Source organism: Alexandromys fortis, unplaced genomic scaffold (assembly GCF_014885135.2).
Source record: "Alexandromys fortis isolate MF-2015 unplaced genomic scaffold, M_Fortis_MF-2015_v1.1 scaffold_80, whole genome shotgun sequence".
Classification (NCBI taxonomy): domain Eukaryota; kingdom Metazoa; phylum Chordata; class Mammalia; order Rodentia; family Cricetidae; genus Alexandromys; species Alexandromys fortis.
The window spans coordinates 7,276,784-7,289,268 of NW_026068174.1; the positions used below are offsets into that span (position 1 = coordinate 7,276,784).

Below are 12,485 nucleotides of genomic sequence, written 5' to 3' on the forward strand. Positions count from 1 at the left end.
TCCATAGCTACACCTGTGTTAAATATGATTGTTATACTTTAATGATAAACTTAAACATAAATACTATGTTGCTAACTGGTTTCAAAGACAGGACATGTAATCTATGACCTGGCTGTTCAACACCACATTACAAGCAGTTTCCCTGTGCCAAATACAGATCATTGGGAAACAAATGATTTACGGAAGATAAAATGGGAACTATTTTCACATTCAGACAAACAATAATGTCAAGTATGTTTGGACTAGAGATTTTATTTTAGAAGTATAAAGGATGGAGGCGTAATATATTTGGCATTTTTAATTTAGGTTTGTTTTATTTAAGTTTAATGTTAATTCCATGCTGTGTTTCAGTAAGAACAATACAGATGCTGCATCTGTGGCTCCAGTCAGACATCCAGTAGTACAAATTAGCTTCAAGTTACACATACTGAACAAAAGAGGTTGAGCGAGCGGAAGAGGAGGAAGAGAGAAGGAGGCTAAGGAGCGAGGGGAAAGGAAGAGAGTTGAACTCGCATGCAGGCTTCCATACCACTTTCAATGCTAACCTGCTTCAGAGGGGGAGGAGTCGGCAAGAATGAGCAGCCACGGATTGTTGAACTGTTTCCAGCACCATGCCTTTCAGCAACACTTCAGCAGAGTTCCAAACACATTTGACAGCAAAACCATTATAACAAACTCCCCCAAAACATCTCAAGCTAATATCCAATTAAGTTTAAACATTGGTATAAAATTCAATTTAAACAATTAAAAAAGGAAAAATGACAGCACATATTCCTCTATCATGTGATTAATCTTTCTTAGATGCATCACCTAGAAGTCTAATGGCTTTCAAATGTCGTTTCCATTTCTATTGATGATCTTGCCCGTGTGGCTGGAGACAATACAGTAATGCTGAAAAAGCCTCTATGCAGTCCTGTTAGTGTCGTAAAGAACCTAAAAGCTGGGACCAGTAAAATCCACAGAAATTCACTCTTGCCTTTAAGAACTTCTGAAAACTGTTTGTTTGTTTTAAAAAAAAAAGGGGAGGGGAGAAAAAAAAGAGGAAGAAAGAAAAACAACAGGGCAGGAACCTAAATTCTGAGACCAAATGTGAAAGTCAAATTTGGTGGTTCTCAGTGACAATGGGGAACTTCCAAGGGGAGGGTGGGGAGGGAGGGTGATCAGAGATGTGTTCTCTTGTTGGCTTTAGTACGTCTCACTGATTTTCATCTTCCACATCCTGCAGCGCTTCTTTATTCTGCTCTTCACCTGTAAGGAACAAGGCACAATTACTTCACACTGTCACACACTCTAATGGTCAGCTAAAGGTTCGTAGTTTCACTACAACTGTTAGCAAACTTGGGCAGGCAGAGATCTTCTAACCTCACATCTGAGGGGCTTAAACCAAGAGCTACCAACCACCAACCAGTCCTGAAACAGTCAAGTGTTAGAGGGTGATAAAATTAAAACTTTTAAAGGCAAAGAAATCAAATGTCTGTTAAACAAGCTCTTCAAGAATACACAGTAGAAAGAATACTCTTAAAATGAACTTCAGGCCTTTGTGTGTTTCTTGGGCCAAATACTCTTTTCTTTCTCAATAACCTTGCCTCTTCAAAAAGCAACAGCATTTTGTTTATCTGGGGAGGCGGGGAGCAAGAGGAGGGGCCATCTACCCACAAGCTATCCTTCTAGGGAATAAAAGAGATCACGACCACAGTGGTTCTATGGTGTCTGGGAAGATGTGCTACTGTGCTGGGCTATTTCTCTGTATGGTGGCCAGATAGGCCGCACAGTGGAGTCTTTTCTTCAGAGTAAACCACTCGGTCACTGAGGTTATTACAGAAGGGCATTTGGGCCAGCTCTCAGGCTATTTCTCTTTACTCTTTGGACATGACAATTAGCCTGCCAAGTTTCAACTGCACTATGGCATGCAAGAGAAAGTCAAGTTTATTCACTGGAGGGTCACCTACCTACTTATAAGCATTAATCAAGTCAGCCATAGTTAAGGAAACATGCAAAGCTTTTGTTAAAAAATGATTCAACTGATAAAAATTATATTTTGTTGTATATTTTAATATGGAGAATTATAAGTCTGAGCAAAAAAAAAAATAACCGCTCAATTAACCAGAAGGTAGGGTGTATAGCATGTACTTAGCATGCATAAGGCTCTACATCCAATCCCTAGCAACACATAAAAATAAGAATACATAACCCACAGTTAACTGCTACTAAACCAACTTTTAAAGTGCTACCAAACCATTAAAAAAAAAAAAGCACCTAACAATAGAAATGGCTTAGATAGCATTTATACTAAGATCAACTTTTAAAACAGTCTGATGCACCACCACAGCAGTAAGCATCAAGTAAAGAGCTACAAACATTCTTGTAAGGAAATCTGACATTGACATGTGATTAACAAGTCAGGTCTTTATCACAGCACAAAGGTTCAAGGCCTTGAGACACTGTCTCAAAAATAGAAGTTACTTAAAGCACATGGAGGATTTAACTTATAAGACAGAAAAGACAGGTGGGCAGTGGTGGCGCACATCTTTAATCCGAGCACTCAGGAGGCAGAGGCCAGCCTGGTCTATAGAGGTAGTTTCAGGACAGGCTCCAAAGCTACAGAGAAACCCTGTCTTGAAAAATCAAAGATAGAAAAGACATGCAAAAACAAACATATCCATCTCCTAGGAAAGAATGGAGGGAAGCTAACTCTCCAGAGCAGTACATCCAAGCTCAGGAGCTTGCATGTTTTGTCTCATTTGCAACAGGAACAAGTGGCAAGTATGCTAAGAGACCACAGGAACACACACAAGCAACTTGCAGACATGGCAAAAGTTTCAGCCACAAGTCATGAAAGTCACTGCATATAAGGCACACCCAAGTAGACAAGGCAGGTAGCAGGCCACGGCTGTCTCCAGACTTAGCACCTGAGAACATAATCGGGTGAGTCTCTAAGGACAGGTGGAAACAGGCAAGCATCATCAGTGAGAACCAAACTAAAAGCAGAGCTCCCTGCACCACAGCAATGACTTACAAAGTAGTTTTAAAGGAAGAAGAGTTGGGTTTTCCTTTAGGAATCTACAGTCAAGAAGAGAGGGAGGGAGAGCAATCAGATGAAAGCACATTACAGAAAAACAAACCACAACAGGACAAAGGAAACATCCCAGGAGTCAGCTCTGGTCTTTCTACATGAATAAACTCAAGAATTAACCTGTCCAGTTGTTCCCTTTACTCCTAAGAAACTTCTGGAGGCTTATAAATTGGGGAAGGGCCCACAGGTTTTTTTTTTGCCTAGAGGGAGCAAGCAGAGCAAACACATTTCCTCTATGAAACAGTCATTCTTGCAGTGACCTCACTAAAGAATCGGTGTGCTTCATAATGTACTGCAGCATGCACACACACACACACACACACACATTTTTAAAGGAATTATCTCACTGGGCTGATGAGACAGCTCAGCAGTTACCACCGGCTGTTCTTGCAGGACACGGGCTCAGTTCTCAGCACCCATGTGGTGGCTCACAGCCATGTGTAACTCAAGTTCCCAGTGATCTGACACCCACTTTTGGCCTCTGCAGGTACCAGGCAGGCAAGTAAGCATGAAGTACACACACATACACACAGGCAAAACACTCATAAAATAAAACAAAAAAATTATATCCCAATAAATTAGACCAGTCATTAGCATACGCTACAGGAAAGACACAAAAGAAGTAAAACATACACATCATTAGATGTCTTCAATTCAAACATTTAATGACGCTAATTTTCATGAACAGCAGTAAAATAAAAGGGCCCTAACTTTAGCCAGCTTTAATCCCAGCACTTGAGGGGGAGGCAAAGGTAGGTGGATCTCTGAGTTCCAGGCCAGCCAAGGAAACCCTGCCTTGAAATAAAAATTCAACAAAAAGTGCTTGAACTTAAATTGAATGCTAGAAAACTGCTAATCCCTCAACAGAAGTATTTCCACATGTACACCCTCAGAACAACTGAAGAATTGTCTGTAAAATTGTAAACATGAGCTGAATGCACGCCTTTAATCCCAACACTCGGGAGGCAGGGGCAGGTGAATCTCTCTGAGTTTGTGACCAGCCTGATCTACAAGAGCTAGTTCAAGGACAGGCTCCAAAGCTAGAGGAAACCCCCTGTCTCAAAAAAAAAAAAAAAAAAAAAAAAAAGGTAAAAGTGCTTGCTATACAAGCATAAAAAGACCACATAATGTGGCAGGTGTATGGTGTATACTTTGAATCTCAGTGCTGAAGTGGAGAGAGAGAAATGAGTCTCTGCAGATGTTGGGGAGCCACCCTAGACAATTGACACACACACGGTGGATGGCACCCCTGGCCTCCATTCATAAGAATTAATAATTTATAGGACCTAGTAAAATGGCCCAGATTAAGATGACATATTGTTGTGCAAGCCTGACAATGGGATAATCCTCAGAACCTAAGTAAAGGTGGAAAGAGCTAGGTGTGGTGGCACACACACGGGCAGGTTGATCTGAGATCAAATCAAGGCCAGCCTGGTCTACCAGGAACACAGAGAAACCAGGAACACACCGCACCCACCACCCCAGAAGTTGGAAAGAAACTCCACAAAATTATCTTCAGACTTCCATGTGTATGTACTCCATGCACATGCATGCACGCACACACAAAAATGAAGTTTAAGTAAATTGAATTTAAATCTGTATAAATTATATTTCATTCATTTAATGGGCGGAGGGAAGAGCAGGGTTTTACTATGTAATCCTCACTGGCCTGGAATTCACTAGCAGACCAAGATGGCCTCCAAATCAAAGATCTGCCCACCTCTGACTCTTGAGTGCTGGGATTAAAGGCAAGTGGCTACATTACTTTTATTGATGTTGGTTTATCATGATAAAGAGCTACAGCAGAATTGTAAAATACAAACTTGGCAAACTTCGCAACTTATTGTATGTAATGATGTAGCTCAGGTAGGCCTCGAATTTATTACATATAGGAAAGTTCTCTACCAACTAAAGATCTTAAAAGGCATTTTAAAGATTGGCAAGATGACTCAGTGGGTATGAGTTCAACAGGGAGGGGTTGGAGAGATGGCTCAGTGGTTAAGAGCCATCTGCTCTTCCAGAGGTCCTGAGTTCAATTCCCAGCAACCACATGGTGGCTCATAACCATCTATAATGAGATATGGCGCCCTCTTCTGGCCTGCAGGCACACATGCAGACAGAACACTGTATACATAATAAATCTTGTTAAAGCATCTAACCCCATTCTAAATACCAATATCCACATGAAAGCTGGGCACAGCTGCAATTGCTATAATATGGAGCTCAATGATCAGCCAGGCTAACCACAACGGTGAGCTTTGGATTCAATCAGACCTTCCTTGTCTCAATCAGTAAGGTAGAAAGGGATTTAAGACATCCCACATCATGCGATGCCTCCACATGTGCCTAAATACCAATACTAACATGGGTGCACATAGTCCCACACACGCATAACTAGTATATATAGCCCTTTTTTTTTTTTGTCTTTTGTGTTTGAGACCAGCCCTGACTGTCCTAGCTAGACTTGCTCTGGAGACCAGGCTGCCCTTGAAATTAGAGATCCACCTACGCTCCCAGTGCACCACCACTCTGATGGCTCTATCAAGATGGTAGGAAAAGTGTAGGAAGTTCCTATCATGTATCTCATTACAACACTTGTCTTGTAATACATAAATACTTGATGACTTAGTGAGCTTTTAAAAGCCGAACTAAGCAAGTTCTCATATTAGCACCACAAGCTAAAGTCAAAAATCAAACTCAACTTTGCCAGAGAAAGGAAATGGGTAACATTCATAACCCATGTATTTCCAAGGGCAATACAAAGCATGTCAACCAACCAGAAACTGTTAGTTAGAAGTAAGCTATTAAATATAAGCTTCTATCTGAGTAACACACTTAACATGACTGTGATTAAAACAGAAAAACTAGATGGGTGGTGGTGCTTTTAATCCTAGCAACTGAGAGGCAGAGGCAGGGGATCTCTGTGAGTTGGAGGACAGCTGGTCTACAAAGCGAATTCCAATAGCCAGGATTACACAGAGGAACCTTGTCTCGAAAAACCAAAGAAACAAAAGCAAAATTACAGATAAACTCTGAGATGGGAGATAATTCAGTGGTTGGGGGAGTGCTTGTTGCTCTTGGAGAAGATTCTATCCCCATTATTAATTTAGCACTGGATATGCATGAGAAGTTTACACATGCACCCTAACAAAACACTTCTCATTAAAAAAAAAAGAAAAAAAAAAAAAGCAATCTTAGGGCTGGAAAAATGACCACTCACTGATTGCTCTTCCAGAGGTCCCAAGTTTGGTTCCCAGCACCCCCATGATTGCTCACACCTGTCTGACCACTTCTGGCCACTGAAGGAACCAGGCACACATGTGCAGCAAAACACCCATACACATAAAACAACTGTTTAATAATGAATAAATCTGATTTTACCTAACACTTTTGTGTCCAATCCCCTACACTAACTTTATAAAATTACCTCATAATATTCAGTAGTTTTCTCATCAACCCCAGATAAAACTCATCTTTGTCTAGACACTGATGGCCCAGGCCTTTAATCCCAGCACTTGGGAGGCAGAAGCAGGCGGTTCTCTATGAGTTTGAGGCCAGCCTGGTCTACATAGCTAGTCCTAGGACATCCATGGCTACACAAAAGAAACCCTGTCTCAAAAAATTACAATACAAAAAAAAAAAAAAAATCTTTGGAGAATGAAGTACAGCTAAGTGTTAGAACATGTGTTTAATTAACATGCATAAGGGTCTGGAGTCTACCTACATGCATAGGCACACACACCTTATCAACAAATAAAACTTCAACTATTATATTTGAAGTTAAAATTTACATATGAATTCCCCCAAACAGCAATTACTTCCCCCAAAATAGTAACTTTGCAAATGAAAACCCAAAACCAGACAATACCAGGACTCTTAAGCATGGACCTAGGGACAGATCATTTTATTTCTCATAGAACCCTAGAGGAAAATAGTTACTTTTTAGTGAAAAAGATTTCTATGCAGAGACTATGGTATGGCCAGAGGTAAAGTATGTAGCTGGTTCACACAGACCTGAGGTTTGAAGAAAAACTCATGCAGGGTTGTTTCATTAATACCTACTAATGCCACAGAGTTTTATAAACTCCTACCGCCCACTCTCAACTGAATTGCAAGAAGATAAAAGGAAATGATGGGGGCTAGATGTCTCAGTGGCTAAGAGAACTAACTACCCGCTCTTCCAAAGGACCCAGGTTCAATTCCCAGCACCCACATGGAGGCTTACAAACATGTGTTACTCCTATTCTAGGAGATTCACCATTGCCTATGGCCTCTGACATTCATGTGGTAACAGACATGTAGGCAAAACGTTCAAACACATAATATTAAACAATATAGGTTTAAAAAATAGAAAGGAAATGGCTTCTAGTCATTTCTTCCTTATACTGATTATAGCATACTAACAAGTCATTATTAGAGACAAAACTTTTACAATTTTGAATATTGGCATAATATTTCTACACATGTATGAAATTGTCGAATCGGCCCTTTACTTCTTTATCAAGGGTCAAAATGGCACTTGGGCATCATTCCCTATACAAAGAATAAACCTTAATTACTGCAGACAGGCTATGAGAACCAAAAGAGTTCTTAGAAGAGGCAACCACCCAAAGAGAAACATCTGGGCTTGCTCACCATCGCCCTGCATGTCTGAGGTCCAAAGCGTCAGGTTATCACGTAGCAGCTGCATGATAAGCGTAGAGTCCTTATAGCTTTCTTCACTCAGAGTGTCCAGTTCTGCAATAGCGTCATCAAAAGCTGCTTTTGCCAACCTGAAATGAATATACCATCCGTCAGTACTCAATTAACAATAAAGATAGCAACAATGGGCTACTCTGTTACTCTAGCAGTCCCACTAATTATAAAGGTAACACAAATGTTGAACTATAACTTCGAATAAAAATATGAAACACTTGGTATTTTTGTTCAGCTTACTTTTAACTTAATAAAAAACTTTTTAAAAAATGTGTACCTAGAATTTGGTATGAATGTAACTGAAGATCAGATGACAAACCTGTCACAGCTGCCTCTCTCCCTCCACATAGATCCCAAGGACCAAACTCAGGCTAATCAGGCTTGATAACAAGCATCCCTACCTTCGCAAGCATCTCAAGAGATGTTCGTGCTGCTTTTGAATGTCTTCCTATACAAACCAAGCCTAGCCTTGGAAATCTCAATCCTAGTCAAGAGTGTTAACAAACAATGGAGGCAAGATCTAGTCCCATGCCACCTGAGATGACACAGTAAGACTGTAGTTCAAAGCAATTACAAAAATGGCCTCAGCCTTTCAGGCGATATGATTACAAGCCTACACCACCTTACCCAACTAAGGAATTAATTCTTTAAAAAAAAAAAAAAAAAAAAAGAGGGGGGTCGCTAGAGGGATGACTCAGAGGTTGAGAGCACTGGCTGCTCTTCCAGAGGTCCTGAGTTCGATTCCCAGCAATCACATGGTGGCTCACAACCATCTGTAATGAGATCTGGTGCCCTCTTCTGGTGTGCATGTGTACATGCCGACAGAATACCATATACATAACAAATAAATAAATCTTAAAAAAAAAAAAAGATACCTCTCCTGCCCACGAGGAGTTGCTTTTTGTTTGTTTCTTTTTTCTTTGGATTTTTCAAGACAGGGTTTCTCTGTATTGCCCTGTCTGTCCTTGAACTCAACTGTTCTGTAGACCAGGCTGGCCTCAAACTCACAGGAGACACACCTGCCTCTGCCTCCCCAGTGCTGGGATTAAAGGTCATTACCACCCAGCCAAGATTTACTGTTTTTTTTTTTTAAGTTTTATTTTATGTGTATAAGTGCTCTACCGACTTTAGGCCAGAAGAGGGCATCAGATGGTTGTGAGTCACCATATGGTTTCTGGGAACTGAACTCAGGACCTCAGGAAGAGCAGCCAATGCTCTAAACCACTGAGCCACCTCTCTAGCTGCAAGATTTATTATTTTTGACTATATGTAGTTGTATTTAAATGTTCAAGAGTACAGGTATCAGATGAGGCTTGAAGACATCAGATAGATCCCCTGGAGCTGGGGTCATAAGCACTTGTGATCTCTTCATGTGGGTACTGGAAATAAACTCAGGTACCCTAGAAATACATAGGGAGCCATCCCTCTAGCCCCAAGGCACTAACTATTAATACAATTGTTTTTTCCCCTTGGGCGGGGGGGGGGTTTGAGACAGGGTTTTTCTGTGGCTTTGGAGCCTGTCCTGGAACTAGCCCTTGTAGACCAGACTGGCCTTGAACTCATAGAAATCCACCTGCCTCTGCCTCCAGAGTGCTGGGATTAAGGGTGTGCGATGACCTCCCGGCTTCTTGATACAATCTGTATGAACTATTACAAACAGACTAGACTGTGAAAATAATCCATGGAGTCTACCCTAAAACTCCACCAAAATACATATGTGATAAAGATATTTTCCTGCCAGGCAATGGTAGTACACGCCTTTAATCCCAGAGGCAGTAGGATCTCTTTTGAGTTTGAAGCCACCTTGGTCTGTACAGAGTTCCAAGGACAGCCAGGGTACACAGAGAAACCCTGCCTGAAAAACCCAAAAAGGTTCAAATATCTTTGAATAAGACAAATGTAGTAAATACCTACAATGGATACAATTAAGAATACCCTACCCCCACCCAAAGGAAAAGAAGATTGTTTTGTTCAGTGTCTCAAGTAACCCTGGCTGGCTTTGGATGTCTAGCTGTCCAGCTTCCTCTTCTAGAGTGCTGGAATCACAGGGATGCATCTCCACACCCTGCTTTTGAAAGAGGGGCAAAGAGACAGGATTTCACACTATAACCCAGGCTGGCTTCAACTTGCACTCATCCTCCTGCCTCAGTTTCCTTATAGGCATAAGTCACTGCCTCTGGATAAAAGTTCTATCTGTAGGCATTGTTACCAAGAAATTAATACAGCAAACAAAAAAGGATAGAAATAATTCTACTTATATAAGACGCCAAGAACAAGCAAACTCGGGTTAGAAGAGACTGGGGAATGGTGTTACTACTTTAAGCTTAGTTTGGGTGAAGTGATAAAAATATTTTGAAATGGTCAGTACTGGTGGTTATAAAAAAATTGTGAGCATATTAAATTCTACTCAATTATATACATGAAAATGATTACATTGAATTCTTTGAAGTATACATGCTTACCAGCATGTATACTTCACTTTATTTGCATCCATGATTTCAAAACTAGAAACAAATTGATATAAAAATCGGAGAAAAGGAGGCTGGAGAGATGGCTCAGTGGCTAAGTGCATTTACTGCCTTCCAGAGGATCCAAGTTCAATTTCCAGTACCCACAATTGTGCCCACCATAGTAGAAAGATAATTAATTCCCAAGTTGTCCTCTGACCTTTATCTGCCATGTTATAGACACATGTATACGCATACACACCAAAAAGTGCAGAAATTTTAGTGTGACAGCTTCACAAATACCAATGATATTATAATTGTTAAAATTATAATTTAAAAAATGTTCATGTAAGGAGGTGGTGGCACACGCCTTTAATCCCAGCACTTGGGAGGCAGACGCAAGTGGACCTCTTTGAGTTCTAGGACAGCCTGGTTTACACATAAAAAGTTCCAGGACAGCCAAGGCTATATATAGGAAAACTCTTGTCTCGAAAACCAAAAGCAAAAAAATAGCAAAAAGTTCACCAAGAATATTAAAAGCATTCCCAGAGAAGTGAGGTGGTAAATGTCTATAATCCCTAACAATTGGAAGAATGACACATGAGAACTGAATGTTCAAAGCGAGGCTAAGCCAGATACCTGGTACCAAGACCCCGTTGTAAGACTGAACGAATGATAATGCATAAAAATTAAGTCAACAGACTCCTGTGACAGCCTAAACAGAAGTTAGCTCCTCTGGAACCTTTGCACTTCACACTGGGAACTTGCTTCCTCCATTACTTACCTGCAGGCACGGTCAGGGGAATTAAGAATTTCATAGTAGAATACGGAAAAGTTGAGAGCAAGACCTAAACGAATGGGGTGCGTTGGAGGAAGTTCTGTCATGGCAATGTCACTAGCAGCTTTGTAAGCCACGAGGCTGTTTTCTGCGGCCTCCTTCCTGTCATTTCCTGTGGCAAACTCAGCCAGATACCTGTGGTAGTCCCCTTTCCTACAACACAACAGCAAATAAAATCCCAATTAGAAACTTCTTAGAGCATGACAATTTTCTCTACCACATTGTACACAACAAAATACAGTTTAATGATTAACATATTTTTAGAAACTTTAAAAACAATGTCAGAATCCATCAGCTTGGCTCATCTCTTCTTTCCTTAACAAAGATTTCATATTTAAAATTATTGAGAAACTTTCACAGAAGACAACTAAAGCAAAACACCTAACTAGTATAAAAATGTTTCCAAAGAACCACACATTCATTAATCACAATACACATTTGCTGCTGTCACTGCAGTGCCAGGACACCTGAAGCCCTGAGCACAATGTGCCCCTACTACTCCTGAGCTATGCCCTTGTAATTTCTCCACAGATAGTTAAGATTACACTGTGAACTTCGCAGCTTTAGCGAAAGAGGAATGAAACCACAAAAGCAAAAACCCCAGGCAGGATGTGGTGGCATATAATCTTAGGAAGCTGTTAGAAAAAAAGATTATTTGGGCCAGGCAGTAGTGGCACAGGCCTTTAATCCCCACACTCAGGAGGCAGAGCCAGGAGGATCTGTGTGAGTTCAAGGTCAGCATGGTCTACAGAGTGAGTTCTACCCTTTGCCCAAAAAGAAAGAGAGGAGAAGGAGGAAGGGAGAGAGAAGAGAGGGAGAGAGGGAGGGAGGGAGGAAGATTACTCTTAAAACTGAGGCCAACCTGATGACTGAGTTCCAGACCAGCCAGGGCTGCCCAGACAGACCTTGTTTTCAGAATAAGCTTGGAATGGTGGCACACACCTTAACCCCAGGAGGCGGATGTAGTGAGATCTCTGAATTCTAGGCTAGTATGGTCTACCATCTTGACTTCCAGGCCAGTCAAGTATATAAACAATGGGGTGAGAGTGGCAACGACGACCAAAAGTTAGGTATTTTGTACAATAGTCTGGCAATCTCAAATGCAACAATATATTAATTCTTCATCACTACAGTATTTGTAACTAATTAAACTTTAGGTTTTGGTAACTAACCCAATATTCAACTACTTTAAGTCAAAGCTGAAAATGCACATTTAAAAAATTATGGTTCTAAGGCTAACTTTAAATCTCACATTTTTCCCTTCTAGTATAGAACCTACATTTTATAATAGAAAACCTTGGACTCGCCAGTGTTAGCTGCTGGAATGAGGTGTTTGTCCAGTACATCCAGAATGTCACAACAGATTAATTTGAGCTCAGTTTCAACCTAGGGAGGGAAAACATCAGATTAAGTTTGGCAATTCCAAAGTCTT

General features: G+C 40.8%; 1 protein-coding gene across 1 annotated transcript in view; it reads right to left on the minus strand.

The window, feature by feature from the left end:
• Positions 1–285: 285 nt before the first annotated feature.
• Ywhae (tyrosine 3-monooxygenase/tryptophan 5-monooxygenase activation protein epsilon) overlaps positions 286–12,485 on the minus strand; it is a 38,261-nt gene continuing 26,061 nt past the window's right edge. Inside the window, exons 3-6 of the mRNA XM_050128860.1 lie at positions 12,333–12,439; positions 11,000–11,206; positions 7,709–7,845; positions 286–1,248 (exon numbers count right to left, since the gene is read on the minus strand). Of these exons, the coding sequence (XP_049984817.1) occupies positions 1,196–1,248; positions 7,709–7,845; positions 11,000–11,206; positions 12,333–12,439 (504 nt within the window). The 3' untranslated portion in view covers positions 286–1,195. The remainder of the gene's footprint in view (positions 1,249–7,708; positions 7,846–10,999; positions 11,207–12,332; positions 12,440–12,485) is intronic.